This window comes from Salmo trutta, chromosome 18 (assembly GCF_901001165.1).
Source record: "Salmo trutta chromosome 18, fSalTru1.1, whole genome shotgun sequence".
NCBI classification, from domain to species: domain Eukaryota; kingdom Metazoa; phylum Chordata; class Actinopteri; order Salmoniformes; family Salmonidae; genus Salmo; species Salmo trutta.
In genome coordinates, this window is record NC_042974.1 from 30,579,213 (window position 1) to 30,597,390 (window position 18,178).

An 18,178-nucleotide genomic window follows, 5' to 3' on the forward strand; every position below is an offset into this window, starting at 1 on the left:
AACAGTTTCCTCTGTGTATCAAGAATGGTCCACCACACATAGGACATCCAGCCAACTTGACAACTTTGGGAAGCATTGAAGTTAACATGGGCCAGCATCCCTCTGGAACGTTTTCGACACCTTGTAGATTCCACGCCCCGTCGAATTGAGGCTGTTCTGAGGGGAAAAGGGGGAGCAACTCAATATTAAGAACATGCTCCTAATGTTTTGTACACTCAGTGTACAACATTAGCCCACTTATGTTTTTGTCCACTATTGCGCAATCTCACATTTCCTCTGTGTGTGTGTGTATCATATTGATAGCCTACTGTGTAAGATTTCAATTTATGCTTCTTTTGGCTTGATGACAAATATAATTCATCTGAATTAGTAGAATATTGCTACAAATTTCAGACAGTTACGGTCATCACGGTGAAATATTAGATTCTGAAAAGACCAAAGCTACAATGACAAATGTTATGATATTTAATGATTAGACTTCCTCTACAGTCTTGCTGGAGGCATTCTTGAAACAGTTGAAGACTGAAAACATTCTCACAAACAGGTAGCGCTTGCATGGTTTCTCCTGCGGCTGAGAGGTGGAGGACAGATCCTCATGTATTCTATGTGTTCGCTGGTCGGGCTAAATCAGCCTGCTCCATGTTGTCACCAGCTTCAATGGTCTGTACAATGTGTTCTACATCTGCCACAAATCACTCTATGATCTTAGTGTCTTCTGAAAGAACAATGACAGAAGACATAGTGACAGTGTCCTCTACAATAGTGGCTATGTTGGTCTGGCTAGAGACCTTGCTGCAGGGTTCAGAGTTCTGAGAAGTTGCTGCTGATCTTCATTCAGATCTCAGGAGAATTTTGCACTCCCTCTTTGGCCTTTCTCTGGAAGCTCTGACTGGATAGTGTTCTGATGCTACCTGACAATGCTTTCCTACTCGCATCAGGGGACCATGAACAGGTGATGAGATCGATTACTCCCTTTGTCTTGCATGAGATACCCCTAATAGGGATTTTTCCACCTGTATGTGGGTGTCTGAAGAAGGATGTTTTTGTAGTGCTATTGCACTGTGCATGAGCCATATTTGTAGTTCCCATTTGGAATGGGTGTCTGAGTGGGCTCGGGGCAGGTCAGATCACACTAAGCTATCCCCAATATTGCGACCACACTTATAGACCACCAGTTGGAGTTCCTTGAACATGGTTGTTGATCATTGATAGACAAACATTTTCAGGTCTTGCCATAGATTTTTAAGGATATTTAAGTAAAAAATGCTACTCAGCTACATTCACTGTCTTCTTGGTAAGCAACTTCAGTGCTTTGGCCTTGTGTTTTACGTTATTTCAGGTGAATTCATCTCCCAGTGTCTGGTGGAAAGCAGACTGAACCAGGTTTTCACCTGTGCTTAGCTCCATTGTGTTTGTTTTTTATCTTGAAAAACTCTGTAGTCCTTAACAATTACAAGCACCACTATATATTTGTATTATTTTTTTTAACTAGGCAAGTCAGTTAAGAACAAATTCTTATTTTCAATGACGGCCTAGGAACAGTAAGTTAATTGTCTTGTTCAGGGGCAGGCTCAGGATTCGATCTTGCAACCTTTAATTTACCAGTCCAATGCTCTAACCACTAGGCTACCTGCCGCCCTATGCTTGTAAATACTGAGAGTGGTACTTAGTAAGGTGTTGAATTTGCCCCAAACATAACACTTTAAATTCAGGACAAAAAGTTACTTGCTTTGCCACATTTCTTTGCAGTATTACTTTAGTGCCTTGTTGCAAACAGGATTCATGTTTAATAATATTTTTATTCTGCACAGGTTTCCTTCTTTTCACTCTGTCATTTAGGTTAGTATTGTGGAGTAACTACAGTGTTGTTGATCCATCCTCAGTCTCCTATCACAGCCATTAAACTCTGTAACTGTTTTAAAATCACCATTGGCCTCATGGTGAAATCCCTGAGCGGTTTTCTTCCTCTTCGGCAACTGAATTAGGAAGGACTGGGTGTATTTATACACTATCCAACAACTTCACCTTGCTCAAAGGGATATTCAATATCTTTTTTTTTACCCATCTACCAATAGGTGACCTTTGCAAGGCATTGGAAAACCTCCCTGGTCTTTATGGTTGAATCTGTGTTTGAAATTCACTGCTCAACTGAGGGACCTTACAGATAATTGTATATTTGGGGTACAAAGATGAGGCAGTCATTCAGAAGTCATGTTAAACACTAGTATTACACACAGAGTCCATGCAACTTTTTGTGACTTGTTAAGCAATTTTTTACTCCTAAACTTATTTAGGCTTGCCATAATAAAGGGGTTGAATACTTATTGAATCAAGACATTTCAGCTTTTCATTTTTAATTAATTTGTAAAAAATCCCAAAAAAATCCACTATGACATTGAGGTATTGTGTATATGCCAGTGATTTTTATTTTATTTAATACATTTAATGTAACACAACAAAATGTTGAAAAAGTCAAGGTGTGGATACTTTCTGAAGGCACTGTAGACTGACCAAATGAATCCAGGTGAAAGCTATGATCTCTTAAATCCACTTCAATCAGTGTAGATGAAGGGGAGGAGAAATGTTAAAGAAGGACTTTTAAGCCTTGAGACAATGGAGACATGGATTGTTTATGTGTGCCATTGAGGGTGAATGGGCAAGACAAAAGATTTAAGTGACTTTGAACAGGGTATAGTAGTAGGTGCCAGGTGCACCGGTTTGATTGTGTCAAGAACTGCAACACTGCTGGGTTTTTCACGCTCAACAGTTTCCCGTGTGTATCCAGAATGGTCCCCCACCCAAAGGACGTCCAGCCAACTTGACACAATTTTGGGACGCATTGGAGTCAACATGGGCCAGCATCCTTGTGGAACGCTTTTGACACTTTGTAGTCCATGCCCCGGCTAATTTAAGCTGTTCTGAGGGCAAAAGGGTGTGCAACTCAATATTAGGAAGGTGTTCCTAATGTTTTGTGCACTCAGTACAATGCCCTATCAGAGTTGTCCTATCAAAATCAAAAGTTGACAGATAAACTTACATGGTCTCCAATGGCTTCATGGATCACTTTCCATTGCCTGATGAATTATACAAATAAATCAGTCACTTTGCAGTTGTTCAGAGTGCTTTTATGCAAGCTCCCGATGAACAGTTCTTGTGCTGACGTTGCTTCCAGAGGCAGTTTGGAACTCGGTAGTGAGTGTTGCAACCGAGGACAGACGATTTTTACAAGCTACCCACTTCAGCACTCGGTGGTCCCGTTCTGTGAGCTTGTGTGGCTTACCACTTTGCGGCTGAGTCATTGTTGCTCCTAGACATTTCCACTTCACAATAACAACACTTACAGTTGACTGCTTTAGCAGGGCTGAAACTTGACAAACTGACTTGTTAGAAAGGTAGCATCCTATGACGGTGCATCGTTGAAAATCGCTGAGCTCTTCAGTAAGGCCATTCTACTGCAAATGTTTGTCTATGGCGATTGCATGTCTGTTTGATCGATTTTATACACTTATCAGCAACGTGTGTGGCTGAAATAGCCAAATTCACAAATTTGAAGGGGTAACCACATACTTTTGTTTATATAGTGTATGTTCTCAGTGAAAGTAGCGTTAATGTTGATAGACATGAAAATAAAAACAGTTGAAGTCAGAAGTTTACATACACGTTAGCCAAATACATTTAAACTCAGTTTTTCACAATTCCTGACATTTAATCCTAGTAAAAATTCCCTGTCTTAGGTCAGTTAGGATCACCACTTTATTTAAAGAATGTGAAATGTCAGCATAATAGTAGAGAGAGTGATTTATATCAGCTTTTATTTCTTTCATCACATTCCCAGTGGGTCAAAAGTTTACATACACTCAATTCGTATTTGGTAGCATTGCCTTTAAATTGTTTAACTTGGGTCAAACGTTTCGGGCAGCTTTCCACAAGCTTCCCACAATAAGTGGGGTGAATTTTGGCCCATTCCTCCTGACAGAGCTGGTGTAACTGAGTCGGGTTTGTAGGCCTCCATGCTCGCACATGCTTTTTCAGTTCTGCCCACAAATATTCTATAGAATTGAGGTCAGGGCTTTGTGATGGCCACTCCAATACCTTGACTTTGTTGTCCTTAAGCCATTTTGCCACAACTTTGGAAGTATGCTTGGGGTCATTGTCCATTTGGAAGACCCATTTGCGACCAAGCTTTAACTTCCTGACTGATGTCTTGAGATGTTGCTTCAATATATCCACATAATTTTCCTACCTCATGATGCCATCTATTTTGTGAAGTGCACCAGTCCTTCCTGCAGCAAAGCACCCCCACAACATGATGCTGCCACCCCCGTGCTTCACGGTTGGGATGGTGTTCTTCGGCTTGCAAGCCTCCCCTTTTTCCTCCAAACATAACGATGGTCATTATGGCCAAACAGTTCTATTTTTGTTTCATCAGACCAGAGGACATTTCTCCAAAAAGTACGATCTTTGTCCCCATGTGCATTTGAAAACCATAGTCTGGCTTTTTATGGCGATTTTGGAGCAGTGGCTTCTTCCTTGCTGAGCGGCCTTTCAGGTTATGTCGATATAGGACTCGTTTTACTGTGAATTTTGATACTTTTGTACCTGTTTCCTCCAGCATCTTCACAAGGTCCATTGCTGTTGTTCTGGGATTGATTTGCACTTTTCGCAGCAAAGTACGTTCATCTCTAGGAGACGCGTCTCCTTCCTGAGCGGTATGACGGTTGCGTGGTCCCATGGTGTTTATATTTGCATACTATTGTTTGTACAGATGAACGTGGTACCTTCAGGCATTTGGAAATTGCTCCCAAGGATGAACCAGACTTGTGAAGGTCTACCATTTTTTTTGTGAGGTCTTGACTTATTTCTTTTGATTTTCCCATGATGTCAAGCAAAGAGGCACTGAATTTGAAGGTAGGCCTTAAAATACATCCACAGGTACACCTCCAAATGACTCAAATTATGTCAATTAGCCTAACAAAAGCTTCTAAAGCCATGACATAATTTTCTGGAATTTCCAAGCTGTTTAATGGCACAGTCAACTTAGTGTATGTAAACTTCTGACCCACTGGAATTGTGATACAGTGAATTATAAGTGAAATAATATGTCTGTAAACAATTGTTGGAAAAATTACTTGTGTTATGCACAAAGTAGATGTCCTAACCGACTTGCCAAAACCCTAGTTTGTTAACAAGAAATTTGTGGAGTGGTTGAAAAATGAGTTTTAATAACTCCAACCTAAGTGTATGTAAACTTCCGTCTTCAACTGTAGGTCTATAACAGTTTGAATCTAGAGTGTCTCCCCCTTTGAAGAGGGGGATGACCGCAGCTTTCCAATCTTTGGGGATCTCAGACGATATGAGAGGTTGAACGGGCTAGTAATATGGTTTGCAACAATTTCGGCAGATCATTTTAGAAAGAGTGTCCAGATTGTCTAGCCCAGCTGATTTGTAGGGATCCAGATTTAGAATTATCAGGTAGAACAGAAAATCAGCAGGCTCCAGACCTTGTAGGGTAGGAGTTGAATACCCATGCCCAAGGGCCTAGGCAATTAGGCATATAGAGCTGGAAGTAGGCTATTGGATAGGTACAATATGCTGGTAGCTCCATTTTGACCTTTGATAGGCCAGATGGGATCAAGGAAATGTGATGGTTGTCACTAGTTACCACAGCCACAAAGTCAAAATTCGATTTAGAAATCTATTTTTTTGCTTTTTGCTCTTAATTACTCTAAAGTAGTAACATTATCCAGTCCACTCGCATTTGTAATCATATAATATGCGCGATTTCTACCAGTACGAGAGCATGGAGTTCAAATATAGCTAGATTAATCACCCTTAATTGGGCTCACGAGTGACGCAGCTGTCGAAGGCGTTGCATCTCAGTGCAAGATCCGTCACTATAGTACCTGGTTCGAATCCAGGCTGTGTCTAGTTAAATAAAGAGAAAATATATATATATATATATATATGTATATGATCTTATCCTCTGCTTCGGGCATTTGTCCTCAATTTCGAACCGGCAATTTAATGGACAGCTCCACGTAAACATTTGTAGTTTCAAGTGCAGTACGAACTCGTTTTTTTGTTATCTACAGTCGTCTTTGCTTCTTCAACAACTGCTATGTACGATTATTCCAAAAGGTACGTGTCCAGAATTCAATATTATCTGTGTAGATATACGCATAGACACTTAGCTAGTTAGCTAACGTTAGTTCGATCGCTTGCTAGCATTACATTCCTGGACAGTAACGTTAGCTAGCTTGTCTTCTACCAACTGTTAGGTTGCGTCAATCGAATCTGGTATTAGGATAGAAACAGACCGTTCACTTTAGTTTCACATCAATCGTTTAATTCTGCTCATATAATTGCATTGATAATATAAATGGTAAATATGATGTTCATATATACGGGCTCACTGTAACACCACGCAGGGGACACAGAGAACTGAGTGTCACATCCTTTGTTCTTCCTTAAATACTCTTGACGAGATAGTTCCCGCTCACTGCTGGCCTGTCAGAGGGAGGATGAGCATGGTTTAAACTTACTCATCCTATCGTCGGCGTGCAGGCTGGTCCCAACCTCGTGACGCACTTCCTGTACACTCAGCCTGGCATTGTATTTCAATATCAAGTGGTTTCTCATGTAACTCTAGTTTGAGAAACAGCCTTCTTCATGCCTCAACAGTTTTACCCCTATTTAGCCACAGCCCAGCAGTTAGTCACATAGACGGTCTCTTAGGACATAATAATCACACAAGCATGTAGCTTAACAAAACAATAGAACATATTGATACATGTGCTGATGTAAAAAGATAATTATTCCTCACACAACCAGCTTAGTTAGCTACAAATATAGTCAACTTTCCCACTTTCATCTGTTCCCCTACTCTAGCTAGAGGTACATTGAATCTGCGTTTCGAGATAACTGTAGCTAGCTAGACACAGTTAGCTATCATATTTTTGTAGACACAGGGAACGACCGTTATGATGTTGCTCATCATTGTTAAGTGAAATAGCTAGCTAGCTAGCTTACGTGTAATAACACTTCACTAAAGCAATTTTCAAATGTTGCAGGTGGCATGACACAATGAAGAATAGAGGTGGCTTCGGCAGAGTGGACAACCGACTCAAACAGAAAGTTGAGCAGGTAAAGCCAATTTTGGACTAGCTATCCACGGTAAACACCTAGCTACAAAATTAACAGTAATAATGGTTTGTTACTGTATTGAATCTGTTCAATTTTGTTTGCCAGTATTTGAGTAACCAGAGCGGACAATATGTTGACTCCCTGTATATAGCTCCATATTGATCTGGTACTCCCTGTATATAGCTCCACAGTGATCTGGTACTGGTACTCCCTGTATATAGCTCCACATTCTGGTACTGGTACTCCCTGTATATAGCTCCACAGTGATCTGGTACTGGTACTCCCTGTATATAGTGATCTGGTACGGTACTCCCTGTATATAGTGATCTGGTACTGGTACTCCCTGTATATAGTGATCTGGTACTGGTACTCCCTGTATATAGTGATCTGGTACTGGTACTCCCTGTATATAGTGATCTGGTACTGGTACTCCCTGTATATAGCTCCATTCTTGTGTATTTTATTCCTCTTGTTACTATTTTAAACTCTACATCATTGTGAAGGGCTCGTAAGCAAGCATTTCACGGTAAACTCTACAACAGTTGTATTAGACTCATGTGACAATTTGATTTACTTGACAACGTACCAACCGTTTGAGCTATCGAAAAAGACCTACATCGATAGCTCCATCGGCAGCATTACAAGTTAACGCTTTCGCCCATGTTTACACCAATCCAATGCTTTTTAACTTTAGTAGAAAAAGCAGAACCTAGTAGGCAACCTAGTGACTTTTTCTGTTATCTAGTGATTGCTAGTAATAGGGATGCACAAGCTAGGCCTATTTGAAACATTGCCATCTCCCAGCCACATTTACCTGCTAGATTCAGTAACTAGACAACCTTCAAAAAGCTTAGGTTTTTGGCCGATGTTTAGAAAAAATCTAGTTGAACATAATTCATGATGGATTTTAGTTTTGTAGTCAAGTATAATAGTTTGTTTTTCAAACGGGTTTGTTAATGATTTTGTTTTAATTCTTTTTTTGTTTACTATAATGACCTTGGCCTGCATGTTGTCCATATGTATCTGGTGGTGTGATAAAAAAAAAGATTCTCACTAATGTGCAAAACATGTTTTCTTGGTAGCTCTTTTTACACATTTCCTGGAAATATCTTCAAATATAGTGGTTTCTAGGTGACTTATTAATTTCCCTCTGCGTTAACAGGAAATGGAGTTGCCCTTGCTGAAGGTGTCTGCGCCAGAGCTGGTATCTGGGGTGTCAGGGGAGTCTGAGCTGAAGCTGAGAGAGCTGTTTGAGCAGGCTGTGGTAAGTGTCACTCCTAAGTAGGGCTGACCCCATTTAGTCGATTGTTTGGTGGATAGGCTTTTGGTCGACTGAGATTTGGGTCGAGCAGTCACAAATATACAGTGCATCCGGAAAGTATTCAGACCCCTTGACTTTTTCAAAATTACAGCCTTATTTTAAAATGGATTACATTTTATTTTTCCTAGCAGTCAACACACAATACCCCATAATGACGAAGCAAAAACAGGTTTAGAGATTTTTGCAAATGTATATAAAAAAGAAAAAACACTTACATAAGTATTTAGACCCTTTACTCAGTGCTTTGTTGAAGCACCTCTGGCAGCAATTACAGCCTTGAGTCTTCTAGGGTATGACGCTACAAGCTTGGCACACCTGCATCTGGGGAGTTTCTCCCATTCTTCTCTGCAGATCCTCTCAAGTTCTATCAGGTTGGATGGAGAGCGTTGCTGCACAGCAATTTTCAAGTCTCCAGAGATGTTATATCGGGTTCAAGTCCGGGCTCTGGCTGGGCCACTCAAGGACATCAAGACTTGTCACAAAGCCACTCCTGCGTTCTCCTGTTGGAAGGGGAACCGTCACCCCAGTCTGAGGTCCTGAGCGCTCTGGAAAAGGTTTTTATCAAGGATCTCTCTGTACTTTGCTCCGTTCATCTTTCCCTTGATTCATTCAGGCCAAAGAGTTCAATATTGGTTTCATCAGACCAGAGAATCTTGTTTCTCATGGTCTGAGAGTCTTTAGGTGCCTTTGGCAAACTCCAAGCAGGCTGTCATATGCCTTTTACTGAGGAGTGGCTTCTGTCTGGCCACTAGCATAAAGGCCTGATTGGTGGAGTGCTGCAGAGATGGTTGTCCTTCTGGAAGGTTCTCCCATCTACACAGAGGAACTCTGAAGCTCTGTCAGAATGACCATCGGGTTCTTGGTCACCTCCCTGACCATGGCCCTTTTCCCCCGATTGCGTAGCTTAGCTGGGCGGCCAGCTCTAGGAAGAGTTTGGTGGTTCCAAACTTCTTCCATTTTAAGAATGACGGAGGCCATTGTGTTTTTGGGGACCTTCAATTCTGCAGAATTTTTTTCGACACAATCCTGTCTCGGCGCTCTACGGACAATTCCTTCGACCTCATGGCTTGGTTTTTGCTCTGACGTGCACTGTCAACTGTGAGACCTTATATATATATATATATATATATATATATAGAGAGAGAGAGAGAAATCATGTCCAATGAATTGAATTTACCACAGGTGGACTCAACAATCCAGTTGTAGGATTAATGGAAACAGAATGCACCTGAGCTCAATTTCGAGTCTCAAAGTTCCAACTCTCGGAACCAAGATTTTGTTGTTGTTGGGGAAAGCCCTACTCCTGAGTCCTTACTGTCAGGCTGCTACAGTTAGGTTTTTTAATTTCATTTTACTGCTAACTGTGCCTTTTTAAGGACAGCTTGCTCAAACTAACAATTCTGGTCCTTTTACCCTTGCAGACCAGCTCCCCCTGCATCCTGTTCATTAATGAGGTTGATGCCATCACTCCTGAGAGAGAGGTGGCATCTAAGGACATGGAGAGACGGATTGTTGCTCAGCTGCTCACTTGCATGGATGGTGAGAGATGCTAGTGGAATACATTTGTTGATTTTATAATTTCATTTTGTTGATAGGAATATCTCCGTTTTGAGTACTTATGATAAAAATATCAATATGACATATTTTGTTGGGAGAGGATCAATTCACGTTCTCTGGTACTTTTGGTTGACTTTCATCTTCTCGTCACTCATCGTTATGTTCCTCCAGACCTGAACTCTTTAGCTGTCACAGCACAGGTGATGGTTATTGGTGCCACCAATCGGCCAGACTCTCTGGACCCAGCGCTGCGCCGGGCTGGACGCTTTGACAAAGAAATCTGTCTGGGGATACCTGACGAAGCAGCTCGTCTCAGGTGAGTGGGCTTGTCTCCTATAATAAATGGTGTTGACAAGAATGTGGTTGCTAGCTCTGGTGTTGCAACTGTAAGTCACCCGCCATGTGTTGATTCCTGCTCTCAGAATTCTGAAGACCTTTTGTCGGAAGCTGAAGCTCCCTGAGGACTTTGACTACCGGCAGCTGGCCCGTCTGACCCCTGGGTACGTGGGAGCTGACCTCATGGCGCTATGCCGCGAGGCCGCCATGAGCACCATCAACAGGGTCCTGCTGGAGATGCAGGACAAGAACCAGGGGCTGGTCCCCAAGGCGGAGGGGAGAGGAGAGTCAGAACGGCCTCAGGGCGCATGTCCTCTCCCACAGGGCCCAGAGGCCCAGGAGGGAGTAGGTGATGAGAGCTGGCAGGCTTTAGCAGACACACAAAGTCAGGAGATGACAGACCTAAGCATCGTACCACCGAGAGATGAGCAGCAGCCTCTGGCCACAGAGACAATCTTCAGGGTGATATATTTGACTTCATAAGTGTAGACTAGTTGTGTTTTTCACCAGGGCAGAATGCTGTACATAGTTTGGGATCCACTATTCCCCCTCACCATTAAGGTGGGATGTTCACCAGATTCAGTGGTGTGAAAATGTTCAACTTCTGTCTTTACCACCAGGGGGAGCTGTGTCACCTGTCTTTGCTGAAGAGCAGTGAGTCTCTGAGGAACAGATGGCTGGCCTGTGCATCCTCATGTCAGACTTCCAGGGCTCACTGGCCAGCGTACAGCCCTCCGCCAAGCGCGAAGGCTTTGCCACGGTGCCAGACGTCACCTGGGAGGACCTGCATGACATCCGCGAAGAGCTCACCATGGCCATCCTGGTGGGTATCGCCTCGATAGGCCTGATACAATATCTAATATGTTGGGCTCCGTGTTAGCCACTTTACACCAACATATTAGGGTTTTGACTTAATTTGGGCCAGGAGTTTTTTTGGTCAGGTTACATGGCCAGGAAAAACTCCTTGCCTCCTCCTTAAAGTATAATTGACCAGTTCCTTTGCTCTTGTAGCGTCTAATTTGGTCAAGTTAAATATCAACCTCTATCGCGGTTAGCGCTTTAAGAAACATTAAACTATCTACTCTAAAAGCATAACACCATACAGCAATTGTCCCCCCCCCTAGAAGGTATTGTCATCAGAACAAAGGTAATATACCAGTCATTTAGATCAATAGTGATTGACAGTGGGAACTTAACCATATATAATTGGCTTCCTCACCAACAACATGATTTGAATAAGTAGCAACACAAGGAACCATATGTTCTCTTTGGGTTCATTTAACAACCACATGATGTGTCAGTCAATTTACACGGTCAATAGCAGTGTTCAGAGTTAATGGCACATTGTAAATGGGGCCAGGACGATACTGTTATCTATATATTTTTTCCATGGCAAAAATGAAAACAAGAAGCTGCCCAAACTCATTGGTTCTTTAAAACCCTGCTGTATGTAAAGTAGTGTGTGCTACAGCTTGGGAAATACATGTGACTCTGGATGACAACATAATGGTGTTTGTTTCTAACATTGGGGCTGTTTTCCTAAAGACGTTAGTGTTTTGTCAGTGTTTTGTCTCCTTGCTACAATAATACTAACGAGTATAGTGATACTGGTATCATCTCGTCCCTAATTGTAAATGTTATACATACATTAAAATTGTATGACAGGCCTTTTAACTCTATCTAGCTCTGAAGTCCAGATTCAGACTGGATTGTGGCAGGGTGTATTTCAAATGTTATTTGTCACATGCGGAGACTACAACAGGTGTGGTAGACCTTACAGTGAAATGCTTACTTACAAACCCTTAACCAACAATGCAGTTTTAAGAAAAATAAGTGTTGAAGTATTTACTAAAATAAACTGAAGTAAAAAATAAATAAGAAAAACAGAAAAATAACTAATAATTAAGGAACAATAAAATAACAGTAGCGAGGCTATATACAGGGTGTACCGGTGCGAGGGCACAGGTTAGTCGAGGTAATTGAGATAATGTGTACATGTAGGTAGAGGTAAAGTGACTATACATGGATAGTAAACAGAGAGTAGCAGCGTAAAAATGGGGGTTGGGGGACAATGCAGATAGTCCTGGTAGCATGCCAGCATTCATTCAATTTTGTTGACATCAGAAGGAATGCTGGCAGTGTGCTGTTTAGATGAATATGGGCAGTGTGTGTGTAACTTTGTGTGTGTCCATAGGCCCCTGTTCGTTCCCCTGAGCAGTTCAAAGCCCTGGGTCTCAGTGCTCCTGCAGGGGTGTTGCTAGCTGTGCCTCCAGGCTGTGGAAAGACCTTGCTGGCTGGCCAAGGTACCATTTGCCAGCTGCTAAAATAAGTGGAATGTTGAAGGTTTGTGGTAGTTTTAAGTAATTAATCATTTAAAACAGTATACCGTTTTCTCTTATTTCAGGCTGTTGCCAATGAGTCTGGAGTTAACTTCATCTCTGTCAAGGGGCCAGAGTTGCTGAACATGGTGAGACATTCAGCTATACAGATTCCTGGAGTGTCTCGACGTCACTCTTTTCCCTGTGACCCTTTGCCCTGTCCAGTAATATTGCCTGTGTGTTGGTAGATTTGCTGAAATGTATATTTGTAACTGAAGTGCCCCACTGAAATCAATAGCATCGCCGTAGCTCTCCTCACAGACAGCACTTAACTGATCGTACAGCCTTGTGCATTATTTACTTGGAGAGGGCTCCATTACCTGTAGTCACAGCCATCTATAACCTTAATTGGCATTACATCAGATACCTTTCAAACTGGGACGTAACATTCCTAACTCACCTGGGTGCGTTTAAATGCCCTAACTCATGCCCACTGACTTTTATATAATGTGAAGTAAAACACAAAGGATCCTGGGGGTCCTGAATTATTAGCTTAGCGTTATGTAGGTTAGACATCTTTGCGTCTCTTTTATTCAAGCTGTGCGTTTCGACTTGAGTTCGACATCTTTGTGTCTCTTGTTCCTCAGTATGTGGGAGAGAGCGAGCGGGCTGTGCGACAGGTGTTCCAGAGAGGACGGAACTCTGCCCCTTGTGTCATCTTTTTCGATGAGATTGACTCACTGTGCCCCCGCCGCTCCGGGCATGAGGTGAGAAGGGCCAATAATCCGCTATCTGATGGTCACCATCGCGTGAATGGAGGTGGATGAGAATCGTATTGTTGACATGTGGGTGATGGTGGCAGTGTGTCCTCAGTCTGGAGCCAGTGTCCGTGTGGTCAACCAGCTGCTTACTGAGATGGACGGACTGGAGGTCAGGCGGCAGGTCTTCATTATGGCGGCTGCCAAACGGACCAGGTGGACGTCTGGCATAATTTCACTCCCTCACTGACATGGATATTCACCTATCACAAAGATTATTATTCAGTGTTTTGGGGTATGATTATATTGACACGTACAGTTTTGTATATTTATATGAAGCTACAATCAAAATCGGTGAAGTTATTCACCATTATTGACGCTGTCCCTGTAGATATTATTGACCCTGCTGTGCTGAGACCAGGCCGTCTGGACAAGACCCTGTATGTGGGCCTCCCACCTCCGTCAGACCGACACGCCATCTTACTCACCATCACCAGGGTAACGCGGAATGCCATGGATGGAAGCTCACGATGTAAACGGTCCATCAGCCTCTCATAATGTTTGTTGCTGGGAGAAGGGTTGTTTCGTGATTACTGTGTCTGTCGTAGGGGGGAAGCAAACCTCATCTGGAGCAGGACGTGAGTCTGGAAGAGATAGCCCATGACGTGCGCAGTGACTGCTTCACGTGAGTGTCCCAGAGAAGGAAGGAGGGAGCAAAATGCATCTAAACCTGTCTGCTCCACCGGGAGAAATAAAACTCACTCCCTTACAGATGTTCACCCCGCCTTCATCAACACAGTAGCTATAATAACACAGTGGATATTATGTGTTTGAGTGTATGTGTGTTTGTTCCATGCAGTGGGGCAGACCTGTCTGCGTTGGTGAGGGAAGCCTCTGTCAATGCTCTGAGAGCCTACCTCCTGACCCAACCCAACCCAACCCAACCCATCTTACACAGGTAATACTGGCCTGAAGACATCTAGGTCCTCTCTGCCTCTTTTTATTTTTCTATGGAACACTGCAACCTTGGTTTACTGCTCACATGCATTTCCCCATGTCTGCCATTTAGAAAGCTGGATTTCTGTTTACAATGCTTTCTAAGGCAAGATAAGTACCGTAGCCAAGGTCATAGCAATTGTACGGTATCCTCCACCAGGGATTTGCGCTATTAGCCTCAAGGTCACCAGTCCACTTCCTCTCCGTCTGAGTCTGTACTTATTAACTCCTCAGGTCATAGCTACTCCAACGGCCCTGTGGCCGACATCAGGGTCAGCAAGCAGAACTTTGAGGACGCCTTCAAGAAGGTACGGCCGTCTGTGTCTAAAAAGGTGAGATGCATTGGGACATGGACAAATGAATGACTGCACAGACATGGACAAATGAATGACTGCACAAACCCCCTGTACTGTCATCATTTACCCAGTGAGTGACTCAAATCCAAATCGATTAGACAAGTCTAAGTATTTAGTGATGTCCCCAGTGAGTATGGTAATGGCTTGTTGAGTTGCCTCGGTCATCCTTAGGATCAGCATTCCTAAATGTGGTCATTAACAATGGGGTCGGCACATTATTCCCACACAGCCTCAGGGGGTTTGTGGACTCTGGGGAACTAACTGTTCCACAATTACTATTTCCATCCCTATTTGCATTATTTTTTTACCCTTTTTTCTCCCCAATTGGTAGTCTTGCCTCATCGCTGCAACTCCCATACGGACTCGGGAGAGGCAGCGGTTGAGAGCAGTGCATCCTCCGAAACACAACCCAACCAAGCCAAGCCAAGACAATGCCCACTTAACCCAGAAGCACCAATGTGTCGGAGGAAACACCGTACGCCTGGCAACCATGTCAGCGTGCACTGCGCCCGGCCCGCTACAGGAGTCGCTAGTGCGCGATGAGACATCCCCTAACCCGGACGACGCTGGGTCAATTGTGCACCGCCCCATGGGTCTCCGGGTCGCGGCCGGCTGTGACAGAGTCTGGACTTGAACCCAGAATCTCTAGTGGCGCAGCTAGCACTGCGATGCAGTGCCTTAGACCACTGTGCCACTCGGGAGGCCCATACAGATGTAAATTAAGCCCAAAGTAAACATGGTCTAGCCTGTGGTCATACAATGAAGTCGTGTGCTTTTTACTTGCATGCTGTGTTTTAGCCGAGAGGAAAAGGCGAAGGGAGGGATAACTGGGTGCTCTCCAGCAGGTGATGTTTTTTCTTATTTTTATATGGAGGTCAGTGAGTGTAGAAAAAAAATATTTATTAAAAAAATAAAATGGAATGGCTTGTTTGATCGAATATAAGTGTTGCAATGTGTACTGATATAAGTAGGACACATGGCATCCCAGCGACATCGAGAAATAAAGGGTTTTATCGGAGTTCCGCCTGGTTACCAGAGTTATAAACACCGCTTATTTTTAAAATGTATCTTTTTAAAATGTAATTTTAAACCAAACACTAACCACACTGATACCCGTATGCTTAACATTATATTAAAACCAAAACGTTTTTTTTATGATAATGAATTTCTGTCTGTGGTAACTAATGGAAACCGTTGTGCCTGTTCAAAAGCAGACCTACCCCATTGGCTAGAATCGTCCCACCTGATCTTGCCTCCTTCCGACTGCCTTCCATTTTTGAATACATTTATTTTCATTGTTAGAGTGGCCACTGGAGTATCTGGTCAATATAATGGATACTCTGTGGTTTTAGACGCGTCTTTCTTTTCCCCAACGCGGTTAAGCCAAAACCACTCCCCGTTATTCAGAGGGGCGTTACAACCCTTTGAGCACTCTCCAAGTACAGAAGTGAATATCACGTAGTGCGAAATTTTAGTCACTGATTAATAACATTTGCCCTTGTATTTCAAGTTTGAAAAATATAATAGCATAATGTCGTGGACTGAGCTAGCCATTAACGTCCCTTAACTCTCAAAGACAGATTCAATGGCTGTAGCATAGTGTATTTGACTGAATGATTAGCTAATCAATATTTGAGAAATTATGAAAAATAAGCATATGCTTTTACCTGATAATAGACTACTGATGATAATATAACAACTTCAAATACCGAGCTAGTAACGTTAAGTACTCTAGGTTAACTTAGCTGACCTTCAGTTGAGGGAATTATCTTGAGACAGTTTTACAACTCATTGAAACTCTGAAAATAAATACATCTGCAAATGTTACCAAACACGATGATGATAAAAGGCCTGCATTACGGTAGGCAGCTAATTGTTAAATTACACTTTCCATCCTTACCTTGGAAGGTAACTGTCTCTGCACTGATCGCCTGTGAGTGAAACAACGCTTGCTAGCCAATGGGAGCGTAGTAGAACATCCCTCAGAATAGCGGGGCGTGGTTTTGGTTTTGGTTTCTGGAGAGAGAGAGAAAATCATAAGGATTTTTAATGACTCAAACAAATCCACTTTATTGTCCCCTCTCTATAGGACCAGCATATGTATGAGCAGCTAAAGGAATCTCTCATGAGGATTTGACCAGAGTCCTTCAGAATGGAGGATATCAGTGCCAAGGACCAACTGTTTGGACTCCTCGAAATTTTGACTATATTAACTTTTTGGAGGAATTGCTGTTTTCTTATCCAAACCATGTTTTATAACACATTTTATGAAAGAAAATGTAAGCCTTATGAATTATGTAAAAAAAAAAAAAGATATATATTAATAAATGGGTTACTGTATGTAATGACTGTTTTATTGAGATATGTATGGTGTGTGTTTAATCAATTTGTTCTCATTGATACATATACCCAAGATCCACCACAAACTTACATCTGTAAACTGATCTTCCATGAGACAATTACCTCTCTCCTTTTACACCCAGGCTAACAGTAAATGACTCATACTAGGGACAATGTAAGGTCTTTAATCAGGTCAACACCTGCAAGGCTGCGGGGCCCAATGGTATTCCAGGGTGCATTCTCAAAGCATGCGCCAGAACAGCTGGCAGGCATATTCACAGTAAATTTCAACCTATCCTTGTCCCAGTCTGTAATTCCCTCACGTTTTAAGATGACCACCATCATTCCTGTTCCCAAGAACTCTAAGGCTTCATGCCACAATGACTAATACCATGTAGCACTCACATCTGTAATCAAAACATTTTATTGGTCACATACATGGTTAGCAGATGTTATTGTGGGTGTAGCGAAATGCTTGTGCTTCTAGTTCTGACAGTGAAGCAATATCTAACAAGTAATCGAACAATTCCACAACTACCTAATACACACATCTAAGTACAGGAATGTAATAAGAATATATAAAAAATATGGATGAGCAATGACTGAGTGGCATAGGCAAGATGCAATAGATTGTATGAAAAACAGTAAATACATATGAGATAAGTAATGCAAGATATGTAAACATGATTAAAGTGACTAGTGATCCATTTATTAAAGTGGCCAATGATTTCAAGTCTGTATGTAGGCAACAGGCTCTCTGTGTTAGTGATGACTGTTAAACAGTCTCATGGCCTTGAGATAGAAGCTATTTTTCAGTCTCTCGGTCACAGCTTTGATGCACCTGTACTGACCTCGCCTTCCGGACGGTAGCGGGGTGAACAGGCAGTGGCTCAGGTGGTTGTTGTCCTTGATCTTTTTGGCCTACCTGTGACATCGAGTGCTGTAGGTGTCCTGGAGGGCAGGTAGTTTACCCCCGATAATGCCTTGTTCAGACCGCACCACCCTCTGGAGAGCCCTGCGGTTGTGGGCGGTGCAGTTGCCGTACCAGGCGGT

The 18,178-nt window shown here is 42.6% G+C and overlaps 1 protein-coding gene across 1 annotated transcript; it reads left to right on the plus strand.

Annotated features, from left to right (window-relative positions):
* The first annotated feature begins 5,769 nt into the window (after positions 1-5,769).
* LOC115152662 (nuclear valosin-containing protein-like) lies at positions 5,770-17,123 on the plus strand. Its single transcript, XM_029697409.1, has 16 exons — positions 5,770-6,138; positions 7,071-7,143; positions 8,306-8,407; positions 9,886-10,003; positions 10,193-10,337; positions 10,444-10,819; positions 11,019-11,180; positions 12,552-12,660; positions 12,739-12,824; positions 13,323-13,442; positions 13,549-13,660; positions 13,825-13,931; positions 14,042-14,118; positions 14,293-14,391; positions 14,701-14,761; positions 16,875-17,123. Exons 1-16 carry the CDS (start codon positions 6,119-6,121, stop codon positions 16,920-16,922), a joined length of 1,815 nt encoding a protein of 604 aa, XP_029553269.1. The 5' UTR covers positions 5,770-6,118; the 3' UTR covers positions 16,923-17,123.
* Positions 17,124-18,178: the final 1,055 nt, after the last annotated feature.

Bases quoted from the DNA above. Each gene is read 5' to 3' on its own strand.
- LOC115152662 (XM_029697409.1), top strand. From the start codon at position 6,119: ATGTACGATTATTCCAAAAG. The intron at 7,144-8,305 runs GTAAAGCCAATT...CTGCGTTAACAG, and splicing joins TCAAACAGAAAGTTGAGCAG to GAAATGGAGTTGCCCTTGCT. The intron at 14,119-14,292 runs GTGAGTGTCCCA...TGTTCCATGCAG, and splicing joins GTGCGCAGTGACTGCTTCAC to TGGGGCAGACCTGTCTGCGT.